The sequence below is a fragment of the Hyperolius riggenbachi genome, chromosome 1 (assembly GCF_040937935.1).
Source record: "Hyperolius riggenbachi isolate aHypRig1 chromosome 1, aHypRig1.pri, whole genome shotgun sequence".
NCBI lineage: Eukaryota > Metazoa > Chordata > Amphibia > Anura > Hyperoliidae > Hyperolius > Hyperolius riggenbachi.
Window position 1 is genome coordinate 444,748,579 of NC_090646.1, and position 16,699 is coordinate 444,765,277.

A 16,699-nucleotide genomic window follows, 5' to 3' on the forward strand; every position below is an offset into this window, starting at 1 on the left:
TTAGTGCGGTTCAACTGCTGTTTTACAGCGGTTTCAGCACTCTGGTTGTGTTATATCTGACGGGCTCCTGCGTCCACCAGTATCTATGTGGGGCGTAGCCATCCCGCTCACTATAGCAACCACATGACGCTTTGAAACATAAGCATTTATTACGCTTCCAGCTGTACAGAGAGGAAGGGAGGGTGCGACCTTAGATCACATGGCTGCAGCATCACCACTGACGCGCGCCTGCGATCACTCTAGCTGGCCGCGCCCATCCCTTCCTCCATTTCTCTGCGCAGCTTACGCCCGGACCAATTATAGAGAAGAGGAGGGCCTCACATAGCGGACCGGAAGTATGCGGATGACGCATACTTAAGTCCGCCATCGTTCTAGTCACTTCGTGCACTTCCCCTTAGAAGAAGCCAGGCACTTTGCCCTGCGAAACGGTCGTCAGGCCGTGCACCACTTGGCGCCCACACCTGCCACCTCCCCACAACCAGGTACAGCACCTTGTACATTTGCAAGTGACTTTTTGTTTACCAACATGCTGCACGAAAATATCTACTGCACATTGTCACATCTACATATGGTTTGATACTTCCTGCATTGTTTACATCCATGCTGATATTAAAACTACAGTGCCAGACCTTTCATGCTCTTCTCTACATTTTTTGCATAGACTTTGCCTTTTGAGTCTTGAGCACGTAGTAAACCTGGTTGTCGTTTACCTGCCTGTCACAATATTAACATCCGAGCGCCTGCCAGCTCTCCCATTTACATGGCTAATTAATATTCACTGCACGTTGTGACGTGCAGTGTTTACTTCCTGGAGCGGCCGCTCCGTGCGGCGATTGGCCGGCGGGACCACGTGATGCCGCATGCGTCCAAGAGTACGCATCACGAACGCCAGAGTGAGCTGCACAACGCGGCTCACTCTGACGTCCACATCGAAGAGCACCAGGCGTCGCGTTAGGGGCACGTTATGAGACCTTAACGTGGCACCTAACGCAACGTTTTAGTGTGCAAGTAGCCTAATTCTTATTCTAGTGTTACATTTAAGTCCTTTCTCGACAAAATAATTTAATTTGCAATACAAGGGCTGCAGGGTTGTGCTCCAATCACAAATTCAGAGATAGTAGGAACTCGTAATTTAATTGGTATCTAGTTTCTACAGTATGGATGGAATTGGAATAAAACTTATAAGTGCTGGCTATCTTTCAAATTTACAGGATTGTTTCTGTTTGTGCCATCCAATTTGGTTGACCACTCTGCAACAGTTAGTGGTACCAACCATATAAAGTCTGGAGAGTCCTTGTGCATACTTTCTATGGTTATCTTACAACAGGTGCTAATTCAAATCAAATACTGTAGTGCATGTGTTAAACATCATTTTCCAATTGAAGTCATAGTAGTCATTATAATTGTGTTCTACAGACATACTGTGAACAAAATACCAACTTCATGGATTAAACCTGGTGGGCTAGCTAGACTACACCTGGTAAGCTTGTCATACACACCCAAAGAAGGAAGAAAAATAGATTAAATAAATTTTCCAGCATTCCAACATTACAGTTGAAAACATACAAAAGTGTTGGCAATACCCATAAAAAGAGTTTTGGAGAAAAACTGGTGCAAATAAGGATCAGATAACCAGATCAAGAATACTGATTAGCATAAGCAGTTTTAAAACCTTGCAATATTTTACCGATCATCAAACAAAAAAACAAAACTAGAAGGCAGGTCACACACTAGATTTGACCAACACAGGTCAAAGGTTATATATTTGATAGTGTGCTCTCTTATCACAGTACATATCCTGGAAATCAGGAATGTTCAATTGCCCAGTTTTAATCCTACAGGGACAGTACAGTCTCATCCATGGACTTCTAATCTCCCATCCAGTCTACATTGGTACACCTCAAAAAATAAAATCCAAAAAAAACACTGGCATAGTGTGATATGTTTAAAGCAGTTTCTACCCTTCTGTGCACACAAGTTATGCCTGGTACACACGATGAGATGTTCTGGCAGATTTACTGTCAGATCGATTCCAACATGTCCGATCTGATTTCCAGTCGATTTTCCATCCACTACTATTAAAAAACTATCGCAAAATCAATCAGAAATAAGATCGGACATGTTGGAAACAAGGATGTTCTCATGAGTGTGTTAACCAGGGCTGTGGAGTCAAAGTCGGAGAGTCGGAGTCGGGGCAATTTTGGGCACCCGGAGTTAGAGTTGTGTGGAGTCGGGAGTCGGAGTCGCATGATTTTTGTACAAAATCCACAGCCCTGTTAAATATTAGACCGAGGAGTCGGAGTCTGAGCAATTTTGGGTACCCGGAGTCAGAGTCATGGTTTCAGAAACTGAGGAGACGGAAGATTTTTGTACCGACTCCACAGCGGTGTAAACACTCAAATTCGTGATTCAAATGAACATTAATTAGCACAGGTGTCTGGTTGGGACATAAGGGGTTAGTTACCCATAATTCCACGTCCTCCCTGCTCTTCAAATAGCTTGCACGCGTCCTACCAAGCCGGAAGGAGGAAGTGCTTGGTGATGAGGCTAGCAATGCGTCCAAAAGGACGCGTGCAAGCTATTTGGAGCGCAGGGAGGACGCGGAATTATGGGTAACTAACCCCTTATGTCCCCGCCACACACCTGAGCTAATTAATGCTCATTTGAATCATGAATTTGAGTGTTTACACACTCATGATTACTCGTGAGAGCATCCCTTGTTGGAAACTATCGATCTGACCGTAAATGTGCCAGAAAATCTCATTATGTGCACCTAGCATTAGGATCAACAGTGACGGGTTGTTTTCAGTAACTGCACCACTTCTGTTCCAACTTTCCTTGCACTAGTTTTGATAAATTTGCCTCCATGTCTACAGGAGGGGGACAGCATGTAATTCAGGGGACAAAGGTGGTGAGCAATTTTAAGATCTCAATCTAGCAACAGGAAACTACTAAGGCAATAGAGAGGTGGATAGGTTTATTGTTGCAGGCAAGTGAAAGCTGCACACTGTTTTTTTTATCTGAAAAGTTGAGTTCCTAAGAGAATACTTATAATTTACATGAATCAACAAGAATAACATTACTCTGAGAACGTGCCTTACTAAACTGTGGGTTACAAATATCTCTATATTAACTATACATTTATCACAAGTTACTGCTCCTCACCTATACTCATCATTGGGATGTGCAATTTCCACAATGTCTCCAAGCTTTATATGTGGGAAGACTTTGGGGTTTATAACCAGCTCATCATCTAAAAAAAGGCAAACAATATAGTTATCAAAACATTGATAAATCAGGTTGTAAACAAACTTCCTAAAAAGTTGGCAGGAATTCCCCCACCCTCCTCAGTAAACCGGTTTCACATGCCATCCTGTTCTTACCACTGCCCCCAAAGCCCTTCTTGTGGATCACCAGCTTGTAGACTTTATTCGTTCTCATGGTTCTGGGCACAGTGGACTTCTGCCTGCAAGGACAGGGAAAAGGGAGACATGACAGCTTCACACAAGGCACGTACAGGAGGGGGCGGGTATAGGACACACGGTCCATCTCTCTGCTGTACTGGCCACTCATCTGCTAGCCTTACCGGGTGCCCCGGGCTCCGCTACGGGCTTATATTTGTGGAACCCCCGGGTACCACTTTGAAGAGGCACGTGACGTATTGGAGGAAGTGACGCGAAGAGACAGTAGGAAGTGAGGTTAGCGGCCGTTCGGGAGGAGACAGTGACGGAGACATGGAGCGTCGGAGAAAGTGAGAGGCTGGGGAAGAGCGAGACGCAGGATGGGAGGAGAGAGAGCCGGGTATGGATGGAGGAGCGCTGCTTCATACACCGGGGGGAGGAGGAGGAGGGCGCCTGCCTAGCCAGGGAGGGCGCAGCGCTGCAGCTCTGGGCGCACGGCTCAAGTTTTGTCTGCGGAAAGTTAGCTGATAATTGTGGCCGAGCAGCAATGATCAATACGCCTGTCTTATCATAATCTCGGGTGCCGGTGGGGGATTCCTAGCGCTCTCATGCGCCTATAGGAGAGCTCAAGTCGTAGCTGTTGTGATGATTCTTCAGTTTGCGCACTAGTGTGATGTGCAAACTTTCAGAATTACTTGTTAAAAGTGTTATTGTACATACATTGTGTGCTTAAAATAAGCTAAATAAGGTTTTCATCAAAAATGTCACGTACTTGTGTGGCTGATGTTGATCCTAAAATGCAAGCTTATCTCTGCTACTGTTTACATTACAATGCTCCAGGAGCAGCCTGTAGACCCTGGATATCATCAGTAATTTTTGAGGAGCCTTGGCTCCTTGGGATCTGAGGTTTGTCCAGGCTTGGTGTCAAATATTCCTAATACAGTGCATTTTTCATCAAAGTCCAATTTCAAGTTATTTTAAAGATGTATTAGTAAATATGTTTTCAATTTAACGTGATCCCTCTGGCAATCGGTTTGTGGAGTGACTGAGTCATAAAATATGGCTCCCTCATTGGGTTGCTGCTGTCTGCCAACTGTCATTAAACCTGCCATCTGTATCACATGACTAAAGATGGTAACAGCTGTCTGTTGGGAGCAGTTTAGTGGGAAATGGAGTGGATTCTCTTTACAACAAGGCTTCTTGCACACTATGTACAGGGGCGTAGCAATAGGGGGTGCAGCGGTAGCGACCGCATCGGGGCCCTTGGGCCAGAGGGGCCCCGAAGGGCCCTCCCTCAACTACAGTATTAGTTCTCCATTGGTCCTGTGCTCATAATAATCACTTCTATATATACACTGAGTAGTGGTAAACATTAACAAGCTCTTCCCCATCCCCTTCTTGCACCTCTGACACTGTAGTTGCCATTGGCAGGTTTTGGTGCGCCGTATCAATTGTTATGTATAGAGTGCCTGGGGGGCCCCATTGTAAAACTCGCATCGGGGCCCACAGCTCCTTAGCTACGCCACTGACTATGTATGTTGCGGTAGTAACGCAATGCTGCTGAAAAGTCACATCATGCGTTAGACATGCGATGCAACACTTACAGTACCATTGAATGTTTGCCTCACTGCCCCCGTAAATGTGCATGCTACTCTGTAAATGCACTGCATGCAGTGTGGTTAACCCGGTGGAACTCAGTACATTGCAATACATATGATGTGCTTGTCCCATAAGAATATCATTGCATCACATTGTGATGGAATGATCTTATCTGTTGCGATGCAGCAGACATAGTTTTCAAGAGTATTAGGCCCCATTTACAGTGGAGCGTTGCGGTGCAGCATTATGGCTGCCCTGTAATGCATCTTGCCACATGGCAATGCTTTATGGTCTACATATAGTAAAGTTCACAGTGTGGGGTGTTGCAGTATAACGGTGGGTGGCATGGTAATGCAGTGCGTTAGCTGTAATTGCGTGCAGTAACAGTTAAAGTAAAGCATACTTTTCATTGAACTGTATGCTTCACTGTATCCAACGGAATGCTTGGGTAATGTGCGGCACCGCTGTATGTAACCCTGCATTGCTGCTGTCACATGCAACGCAACTGATCAAGGTGAATGGGCCTTGAGTTTACTCCATAAACAATTGGACACAGGTCCACGTTATGGCTAAACACTAGGCTGACAGTTAAAAACACACAAAAGGGAAATACATCACCTTTCAAAATACCTACATATTTTAGCCAGCTTATTCTGATAGTCCAGCTGAAAACCAGCACTTTGTGCTCGTACCTTTTAACTCCCAGCGCTTCAGCTTGCTGTCTGGGTAGTGCGAAGGAGTATAGCAGTATAATGGCTAATGAGTCTACCTTCCACTTGTGTAATCAAGTTCAAAACACTGGAGCCATGTAACGTTGGAAGCTACATAGCAGGGTCTAATAGTGCCCAGAAAAGTTTAATATTCTGATATCTGCATAAGGCCTTTGTTTTTTTTTTTTTTTTACAGTTTGCAGTAATTTAAAATCGCACACAAATCGCTATGTGTAGCAATTCATGAGCGATTTGCCAGCGCTTCAACACTTTACATTGAAGCACAAACGCTTCTAAGATGCTGCATGTCCTGCGATTTTGCTAATAGCATTCTCTACTGTGGAATTTGTTACATTAATTTACAGTAGCAGAGCGTTTAGGGAAATCGTTAGCGCTTTAAAGTGCTCCCTAAATGCTCAAAAAACACTCTGGTGGCTTCAGTTATGAAAAACCTGTCCAGTACTTGTTAGGTACTGTCCACCCAATTACATTAGTGGAATTTTCTGTGAGGTTCCCCACTGGTCACCTCAGCTAGACCAGGCCAACTATGCACTAGGCTTTGTTCATCCTGTGCAAAGTTTCAGTTCAATCCCTGTATCCTCTTGTATACAGTGGAGCAGTGCATTGCCATACTTCGCATATTTATATTTCTTGTGCATGGCAATGGAAAGGACATGCATTGTGTTGAGATGCAACATCATGCTTGCGTCAACCTTAAAAATAAGACCTGCCAATTGATCTTCTGGCTAATTAAACGGCAACTTCTTTTTATGTCACATTTGTCCCTTACATTTCCTGTTGAGCAGAAATTTGCGTATCCTCAGAATTTTTTGCTCAACCATGACAGATGCTAGGAGCTGGCTACAGTGATTCTGCTTCTCCTGCTTGTGCCATGGTTATTTGCACTGCTTTGGGGAATAGCGTGAACTGCAGCTGGAAATTTGTAGCTGCTACAAGTAGCTATTTTTATCTGAAGTGTTTAAAGAGAACCCGAGGTGTGTTTAAAGAATGTTATCTGCATACAGAGGCTGGATCTGCCTATACAGCCCAGCCTCTGTTGCTTTCCCAAACCCCACTAAGGTCCCCCTGCACTCTGCAATCCCTCATAAATCACAGCCATGCTGTGAGGCTGTGTTTACAACTGTAGTGTCAGTCTCAGCTGCTCCCCGCCTCCTGCATAGCTCAGGTCCCTGCCCCCGTCCCTTCCCTCCAATCAGCAGGGAGGGAAGGGATGCAGGCGGGGACTGGAGTTCTGCAGGAGGCAGGGAGAGCAGCAGACTGACACTATAGAGAGAAACACAGCCCGCTCTGACAAGCTGTTTGTCAGCAGCATGGCTGTGATTTATGAGGGATTGCAGAGTGCAGGGGGACCTTAGGGGGGTTTGGGATAGCAACAGAGGCTGGGCTGTATAGGCAGATCCAGCCTCTGTATGCAGATAATATTCTTCAAACCCACCTCGGGTTCTCTTTAAAGCTCTTTGGCCACAGAGCTTTGGAACACTTTGGGGAAAATATACCATGGTGGCTGCCGTATTATTTTTTTTTGAACAGTACCAGTTGCCTGCTGTCCTGCTGATGTCTCTGGCATCAGTAGTTTCTGAATCGCACACCGGAAACAAGCATGTGGCTAATCCAGTCTGACTTTAATCAGAAATGTCTGATCTGTTCATAATTGTCCAGGGTCTATGGCTGAAAGTATTAGGCTACATTCACAATATATGTGTGTTAACTGTATAACATGCTCTGTAATGATACCACAATTAGCGCATTGACATTGTTGGTTCCACAGTGCATTGGGTAATGTATTGCTACTGAATACTGCACACGTTTTGACTATAGCTGTAATTGGCTGGCAATGAGGTACCATGCGCTGCAATGTGAGGGTTTCCATGAGCTTCAAGTCTTGAAATGTGTTGCAATGTGCTGTGTGTACTTCAAAACGGATTCAGTGTGAACTTAGCCTAAGAGCAGCCTTTCTCAACCTTTCTACCCTGGAGGAACCCTGCAAATAGCTTTTGGATCTCAAGGAACCCCTGCAAACTATTTTTTTTGATCTCGAGGAACCCCTGCATTTATTTTGCAGGAGGCATGGTCTTTAAAAGTATGTGTAGCTGTTTATTTCACTACCCCTATTACACTGCCACTCATTATACTGCCTCCTAAGCTCCTAATTTAGTGCTTCTTGTTACAGTACCACCTATTATAGCAGGGCTGTGGAGTTGGAGTCGGAGTCGGGGCAATTTTGGGCACTCGGAGTTGGAGTCGGAGTCGTGGTTTCAGAAACTGAGGAGTTGGATTCGGAAGATTTTTGTACCGACTCCACAGCCCTGTATTATAGTGTGCTCCATTATACATCCCCCACGATGGGGGGAAAATGCCAAGGAACCCCTGCAGAGTACTCAAGGAACCCTGGTCGAGAAAGCCTGCCTTAGAGGCAGATGATCAACAAGACTGTCAGGCAACAGGGCTGTGGAGTCAATACAAAAATCTTCCGACTCCTCAGTTTATGAAACCACGACTCCAACTCCGGGTACCCAAAATGGCTCCGACTTCTTACTCTAATACTTAACAGGGCTGTGGATTTTTAAAAAAAATCATCGGACTCCTCAGTTTATGAAATCAACGACTCTGACTCAAGTGCCCAAAATTGCTCCGACTCCACAGCGCTGCCAGGCAATTTGCATTGTTTACACGGAAATAAATATGGCCGCCTCCATTTCCCTCTCACTTTAGGTGTGCTTTAAGTAAAAAGACCGGCATTCATTCTTATTGATCCAAGGATGCTATCCACCATATTCCACTATACACTATGACCATATCTCAAGTATGCATTGAGTTTGTAACGTGATTTCTCTATTTGAATGATAAAACCCTTTCCCACAAGTGCAGCCAGCTAAAGTCTTACAAATCTGGCCCCTTCTAAACAATCTAGTGGAAAAACTGTAGAGCATGTTTATTCGCAGAAAGAAAATTGTGATGGATGAGACCCCTGCGCATCTTCTTGTAAGCAGGCTGGGCAACATGCAGCACAGCCTGAATAAATGTGCCAGCACAAGGTACATCTACCAATATTTGAGTGTATAAAGGCAAGGAATGGGAATTGGTTCTGCATGTATACAACTACTACACCAGTACATCCTTACCCAGAAAGAACTGTGGTATGTGGGCCTAGGAGGCCAAACCGTTGCTTCCAAATGAACTGTTGCAGCAGGAGCTGCAGCAACAAATGTCTGGCACTGACATTTTGTGACAGCAAAGAGGTGTCATTCTCAGCACAATCCACACAAAAGACACTGCTCAGGTAACAAATGGGCGGTCCATGTCACACTTTCAAAAGCTTCTGTGTGTTTATGAATACAACAAATACACTGTATACAGGGGCAGTGGACTACTGATTAGATGCTCAAAGTATAATATACCTGATAATTAAAACATCAAAAGCCTGGTTTGAAAACGTTGTCATTTATTGAATTCAATTTCCTTTTGAATTATTTTGTTTATAAACTGGCAGAAAACAAATCTGCTTTTTAAAATATTTGGTAGTTGTAATAAAATCCCAAACACTTAACAAGGAAGAAAGAGAGCCAGCAAATAATTATTGTGAAGAAAGTTTCAGTAAGACTGTGGTTCTAACCTTAACTTGTTCCACACAGTGCAGCCTCCCAAAATCCACAAGGTGAAGACTAATAAAAAAAAAAAAAAAAAAAAAAAAAAAAAAAAAAAAAATCAAACATTTTTCCTTTACTGTTCCTTGTTTTTTTTTTCTTCACTTGACCATGGTTTCCTAAAAGTTAATAATTGTCCTTTCTTTCTCCCTCTGTCGCTCCCCATTGCTTACTTTAAAAAAAATAAATAAATAAATAAACTGAACCTTACAAATAACCCCATAAATGGAATTTAAAGGGCATCTGTAATGAGGGATATGGACGCTGCCATTTTTATTTCCTTTTAAACACTAGTTGCCTGGCTATCCTGCTGATCCTCTGCCTCTAATACTTTTAGCTGAACAGGCATGCAGCGTATCAGGTGTTTCTGACATTGTCAGATCTGACAAGATTACCTGCATGCTTGTTTCTGGTGTGATTCAGACAATACTGCAGCCAAATAGACCAGCAGGGTTGCCAGGCAACTGTTATTGTTTAAAAGAAAATAAATATAAAGCCTCCATATTCCTCTTGTTACAGTTGTCCAGTGGGGGAAAACATTATGCTCCAGTCGTTATCTAAATGATTTAGAATGGATATCTAAAGCAACTGAAAAGCAAAATGTATTCCTGTTGATTTTGTTTGCTACATTTTTCACAAAATGCAACCATGAAATTTTCATACCACAGTGAAGTATACAAGTATTTTTTTTAAGAGATCTATATATACAAAAGTATTTTGCCCCCTTGAAGTTTTCCACATTTTGTCATATTACTGCCACAAACATGAATCACTTTTATTGGAATGCCACGTGAAAGACCAATACAAAGTGGTGTACACGTGAGAAGTGGAACGAAAATCATACATGATTCCAAACATTTTTTTTACAAATAAATAACTGCAAAGTGGGGTGTGCGTGATTATTCAGCCTCCTTTGGTCTGAGTGCAGTCAGTTGCCCATAGACATTGCCTGATGAGTGCTAATGACTAAATACAGTGCACCTGTGTGTAATCTAATGTCAATACAAATACAGCTGCTCTGTGACGACCTCAGAGGTTGTCTAAGAGAATATTGGGAGCAACAACACCATAAAGTCCAAAGAACACACCAGACAGGTTAGGGATAAAGTTATTGAGAAATTTAAAGCAGGCTTAGGATACAAAAAGATTTCCAAAGCCTTGAACATCCCACGTAGCACTGTTCAAGCGATCATTCAGAAATGGAAGGAGTATGGCACAACTGTAAACCTACCAAGACAAGGCCGTCCACCTAAACTCGCAGGCCGAACAAGGAGAGCGCTGATCAGAAATGCAGTCAAGAGGCCCATGGTGACTCTGGATGAGCTGCAGACATCTACAGCTCAGGTGGGGGAATCTGTCCATAGGACAACTATTAGTCGTACACTGCACGTAGTTGGCCTTTATGGAAGAGTGGCAAGAAGAAAGCCATTGTTAACTGAAAAGCGTAAGAAGTCCCATTTGCAGTTTGCCACAAGCCATGTGGGGGACACAGCAAGCATGTGGAAGAAGGTGCTCTGGTCATATGAGACCAAAATTGAACTTTTTGGCCAAAATGCAAAACTCTGTGTTGCGGAAAACTAACACTGCACATCACTCTGAACACACCATCCCCACTGTCAAATGTGGAAGCAGCATCATGCTCTGGGGGTGCTTCTCTTCAGCAGGGACAGGGAAGCTGGTCATAGTTGATGGGAAGATGAATGGAGCCAAATATAGGGCAATCTTGGAAGAAAACCTCTTGGAGTCTGCAAAAGACTTAAAGGGGAACTGAAGTAAGAGGTATACGGAGGCTGCCATATTTATTTCCTTTTAATCCATACCAGTTGCCTGGCAGCCCTGCTGCTCTATTTCTCTGCAGTAGTATCTGAATAACACCAGAAACAAGTATGCAGCTAGTCTTGTCATACTTGACTTTAAAGTCAGAAACACCTGATCTGCTGCATGCTTGTTCAGGGGCTATGGCTAATAGTATTAGAGGCAGAGGATCAGCAGGGCTGCCAGGCAACTGGTATTGCTTAAAAGGAAATAAACATGGCAGCCTCCATATACCTCTCTCTTCAGTTCCCCTTTAAGACTGGGGCGGAGGTTCACCTTCCAGCAGGACAACAACCCTAAACATAAAGCAAGGGCAACAATGGAATGGTTTAAAACAAAACATATCCATGTGTTAGAATGGCCCAGTCAAAGTCCAGATTAAATCCAATCGAGAGTCTGTGGCAAGATCTGAAAACTGCTGCTCACAATCCAATCTGACGGAGTTGGAGCTGTTTTGCAAAGAAGAATGGGCAAGGATTTCAGTCTCTAGATGTACAAAGCTAGTAGAGACATGCCCTAAAAGACTGGCAGCTGTAATTGCAGAAAAAGGTGGTTCTACAAAGTATTGACTCGGAGCTGAATAATTACACACACCCCACTTTGCAGATGTGTATGATTTTTCGTTCCACTTCTCACGTGCACACCACTTTGTATTGGTCTTTCACGTGGAATTACAATAAAATTGATTCATGTTTGTGGCAGTAATATGACAAAATGTGGAAAACTTCAAGTGGGCCGAATACTTTTGAAAAACCACTGTATGGCTCGGTGCACACCAAAACCCGCTAGCAGATCCGCAAAATGCTAGCAGATTTTGAAACGCTTTTTCTTATTTTTCTGAAGTGTTTTCAGCTAGCATTTTGCGGTTTTGGGTAGCGGTTTTTGTGTAGCAGAATTCAGATATTGTTACAGTAAAGCTGTTACTGAACAGCTTCTGTAACAAAAACTACTGCAAAACCGCTCTGAACTGGTGTGTTTCAGAGCGGTTTGCGTATTTCCTATACTTTACATTGGAGGCAGAAATGCCTCCGCAATCCAAAAAAATGCCTCACCCCGGGAGTATGCGTTTAAGCAAAACGCCTCCCGCTCTGGTGTGACCCACCCCATTGAAATACAATACCCTAGCGTATCCGCAGCCGCACGTGGCTGCAAAAACGCCTGAAAACCCGCTCGGTGTGCCCCAGCCCTATGTGTGTATGTGTATATATAGATTTTTTTTTTCTTAGCACACAGTATGTGTGCAATATCTTCTGGAGAAAAACATTTTTGGTTTTGTCTTCTATTTTTTTTCAGAAAAAAAAATGGAATTTGTATTTCATTTTTCCAGTCACAATCTATGAAAAACTGCAGCCAATCCCCTAATTATACTTGTAGTCAAATACAACTGGTATGGTCTAGCGTTCTAATTGGGGGAATATTCAGTGTTGGCACCTCTGCTCCACTATAAATATAGTGTTAAAAGAGAAAAATGTGAAGTTTCAAGCTCCCCTTCATTCTCTCAAAATGTGACTGATACAATACATTTTGTCAACCTTGTGGTTTTTTTTTTTGTTTGTTTGTTTGTTTGTTTGTTTTTTCCAATCAAAATTGATAAAATATCAGAGAAGCAAGTCTTTAATTATGCAGCTTGTCCCCGAAAGCCAAAACACAGCCCCAGATCCGCTGGAATGCAATGATGTGTCAGCTTGTTAATTGTACACTGCTGCAATAATCCAACATGCATACAGACTGTTGGGGTGGGTGATCCTCCTCAGTGCATGGCATGGATTAATGTGACTCATCATTGCATTCCAGCTGTTCTGGAGGTGTGTTTTGGCTTTCAGGCTTATCAAAATGATGATTTACACATTTAACAGTGATGCATTGTGGGAGACCTCATTAGCTGACTCCAACCTGAAAAATCGCATAAGAGGGATTTTTGGACCTTTTTTAGCCCCTTAAACAATCCTAGGAGTTCTGGTTCACCGTGAGCTTGCTGGGAAATCCTGTAAGGTGTTTTTTTTTTGTTTTTTTTTTGTTTTTTTTTTGTTTGAAGGTGATCCAGGAACACTTGCTTTGGCAAATCTAGCTTGGTGAGTAATGCTACGTACACACATGCGACAACGATCGTTCATTGTCAACGACGAACAAACTTTTAATTGATGAAAGAACGACCTAAGTAAAGTTAGTTTTAAAAGGTGTGTAACGATCAGATCGTTAGAACGAACGTTACATCGCGTAAAAGCAACTATTGCGCCTGGTCATAAAAATGAAAAGTTCAATGGAGAAATAGTGAAATGCGCATGTCAAGTCTAGTACGGACGACCGTTTCCATTGATGTACTACTTTTGCAAACGATCGTCGTTGGGAAAAATCCGCTAAGCTAGATCGTTCGTTTTTAACGGTCTAGCTCGTCCGTCGTTAGACTTAATAGTCGTTGGCTGTTTTTTTTTTTTTAAACGATCGTCGTCGTTTTTTATCCTTTACAGGTTTCCTTCAAACGCTAGTGATTTGAAAAGCTCTTGCTAATGCAATGCTATGGGTGATTTTTATAAAATCACATCCCTCAAATGAGAACACACAGCATTGCATTAGCAAGAGCTTTACAAATCACAAGCACTTAGAAAAAGCTTTTGCACTGTGAACTAGCCCTATTAGTCAAGTGGAATAAGTTTCCAATTATTGGTGGTATTGCTTTATGGGAATCAACTCTGGTCTATCTGGGTGTTCTAGCGTGAACCTAAAATGGCCATAAGATTGATTAGTGCTTTTCATCAACATACGAGCTGCAGAAAAAAAATTAATATAAAACAGGAAAATGAATACACGTCATTGGGCTCTATTCACAATCACACATGCGGTAAGAGTTTTTTTTTATCGCTATATTACCGCCAGTGATAGTTTCCGCATTTTTCCACATTCGCTAAAAAATGTTCCGCATGTTTCCCGCATTTTTTTTTTTTTTTTACGCATGCGGATAATTAATGCGTAAAATTTTATTACGGTAAATGTTCATGCGTGCAATTTTGTGAATGTCAAGATGGTCTCATTTCAGTGGGAATTTACTTCAAGTGCATTTCCGCATGCGGAAGATGATTGTGAATAGAGCCCATTGTCTCAAACGTGTGCTCTTTTCTGAAAGTTTAGTTATTTTTATTTTTTTCCCCCTTTCTGTGCCTTGGGGTGCTTTGAAAGGAGAATGATGGATACAATCTTTATTTTTAATGTTTTGTTTTTGGTTCTCTCTTAGGGACCTGCGGGCAGGTCAGCATAATATTCTTCACATCTCATAATGCTGGAACTGGATGTTAAGGAGCAGAGCCAGCTAACTTCTCTGGAGTCCTCCTTGAGCAATACTGTGAACCACAAGTGGCCTATACTACATGTACACTTCATAAATAATCCAATATCAAACCAATATAACAATGAAAAAGGAGCTCTGAAATCTGGGATACACTTGCCATAAAGTGATAGCTGCAGCGTTCAGTTGCCACAGCAAGCATCATGTTCTAGAAATCAGGACTCCAGAGGACCCTATTGTTTAAACTCAGCTGTAATGTTGGGTACCGTGGAGAGGGTAGCTCCGATGGAAATCTCTACTGCTTCTCCAAAGCTGGATTTCCAGGAATCTGTAAGTAGAAATGGCTTAATCATTTTCATTAAATTAGATAAACATGTGGCTGAATGTGAACACTGCGGTATTTTATATACTTCTGTTAGTTAGCAACCACTCTGTGTGTGGGGTTTTTGTACTATCGTATATACTTGTGTATAAGGTGGCTCAGGTATAAGCCAAACCCTCCCCAACATTTACCTCCAAAACCAGGAAAAATGATTGACTCATATATAAGCCGAAAGTAGGAAATGCATGGTCAGCTAATGTACAGCTAATTAGAGAGGGCAGTTCTATTTTACCTTACTATGTAATAGATTCGTAAAAGCTCCCAATGCACCAGCTAATTCAAGTTAAGCACTCATCTGTCAAACAAGAAGGAAGCTGGGCACCAAATGGCTTTATTTCCATGTGGGTTGCATAAGTGGCATGCGAACATTTAAGCATAGCAGTGTGTGCTATGTATAAACGTTTATAAAGCCTTGTGAATGGTGCCCAGCTTCCATCTTATTGGACAGAGAGCCAGATTTGTCAAGTGTCTGAGAAAATTTTTTAGTAGGTTTTTAGAAATCCAAGCAGAACTGTCTCGGGCATCTTAAGAAATCATTACATAGTGCAGATTCCTTCTAAAACTGTTTTATAATAGGAGGAACTAGGAAGGTCTCTCAGACAGTGCAGTGTGTGAGAATTGCTGTTGCTGAGGTAACCAAAAAACACACCTGCTGTATTGATAGCAGCAGGCTCTGAGGAGGAATTCAGCAGGTGGGAGGTGCACATCACAAATCATGTCTAGCCTGCAATTCTACATCTGTAGAACTGCTTTCAAGCACTTCTTAATCTGCCCCAGTTTAGGGATGGATCTGCACTTCTCTTAACTCTAGTGCAGCTCTAGAAATCCACGCTAAACTGCCACTATTACTAGGATTTAAAGTTAATGTAACCCCATGTAAAAAAAAAAAAAAAAAAAAAAAAACTCGCCTAAGGAGAGGGAAGTCTCTGAGTCCTAATGAGCCTACCCTCTCCTCGCCCAGTGAATCCCCCGTGCAAATCCGCCGCCGCGGGGACTTCGGAAGTCTTCGGCAGCACTCGGACTCCCGAAGGCCGGCGGCTCCATACTGCGCACACGCGAGTGCGTCATAGATCGCACTCGCGCATGCGCAGTATGCAGCGGCCCGTCTTCCGAAACCTTCCTTCGGCGGCGGGAGTGGCAGTATTTGACCGAAACAGTCGAATACTGCTACGGGAGATCCTGCGCGGGACCGGGAGAGGAGAGGGAAGGCTCATTAGGACCGAGCCTTCCCTCTCCTTAGGTGGGTAAGAAAAAAGTCACATAAGGAGAGGGAAGGCTCGGTCCTAATGCATCCTCCGTGCAAATCCGCCGCCGCGGGGACTTCGGGAGCATTCAGGCTCCCGAAGACGGGCCGCTGCATACTGCGCATGCGCGAGTGCCCTCTGACGCGCGTGCGCAGTATGGAGCCGCCGGCCTTCGGGAGTCCGAGTGCTGCCGAAGACTTCCGCGGCGGCGGATTTGCACGGAGGATTCACCGGGCGAGGAGAGGGTAGGCTCATTAGGACTCAGAGCCTTCCCTCTCCTTAGGTGAGTATTAGAAACCTGTTGCTGAGCTGTGACAGCTAAGGCCGCCCCCCCCCCCCCCCCCCCGCCATGCACTGATCGATGTTTGCTACCAGATTTAAATGCGCCAAACATTTGATGTGGCATCCGTGTCAGCCCCCCCGTCGGGATATGCAGAGCAGTGTGCGTCTCACATGTTGAGACATGGCACTTGGATGCCTTTATAGTGTCTCCCCCGCCGCTGTGTAGCAAAATGTGCAGACTTCCCCTGCATGTGCTGTGTGCTTCTTATGCTTACCGGTCTGCGCCGCCGGGACTCTGCTATGATCCCTAGCCGTAGGCAC

General features: G+C 43.6%; 2 protein-coding genes across 9 annotated transcripts in view; one reads left to right on the forward strand and one right to left on the reverse strand.

The window, feature by feature from the left end:
- The window catches only part of DEPDC5 (DEP domain containing 5, GATOR1 subcomplex subunit), an 88,708-nt gene extending 84,222 nt beyond the window's left edge, over nucleotides 1–4,486 (reverse strand). For 3 of the 6 annotated variants that reach the window (XM_068238407.1, XM_068238411.1, XM_068238396.1), the window contains exons 1-3: nucleotides 3,587–3,774; nucleotides 3,384–3,466; nucleotides 3,166–3,253 (exon numbers count right to left, since the gene is read on the reverse strand). In XM_068238407.1, the coding sequence (XP_068094508.1) occupies nucleotides 3,166–3,253; nucleotides 3,384–3,441 (146 nt within the window). In that variant the 5' untranslated portion in view covers nucleotides 3,442–3,466; nucleotides 3,587–3,774. Of the gene's footprint in view, nucleotides 1–3,165; nucleotides 3,254–3,383; nucleotides 3,467–3,586; nucleotides 3,783–4,173 lie in introns of those variants that run through there. The other 3 variants (XM_068238402.1, XM_068238416.1, XM_068238419.1) reach the window with 3 other exon arrangements.
- Nucleotides 3,667–16,699, forward strand: part of PRR14L (proline rich 14 like) — a 45,667-nt gene continuing 32,634 nt past the window's right edge. Inside the window, exons 1-2 of one of the 3 annotated variants that reach the window (XM_068238383.1) lie at nucleotides 3,667–3,751; nucleotides 14,420–14,800. In XM_068238383.1, the coding sequence (XP_068094484.1) occupies nucleotides 14,726–14,800 (75 nt within the window). In that variant the 5' untranslated portion in view covers nucleotides 3,667–3,751; nucleotides 14,420–14,725. Of the gene's footprint in view, nucleotides 3,802–14,419; nucleotides 14,801–16,699 lie in introns of all 3 variants that reach the window. The other 2 variants (XM_068238376.1, XM_068238387.1) reach the window with 2 other exon arrangements.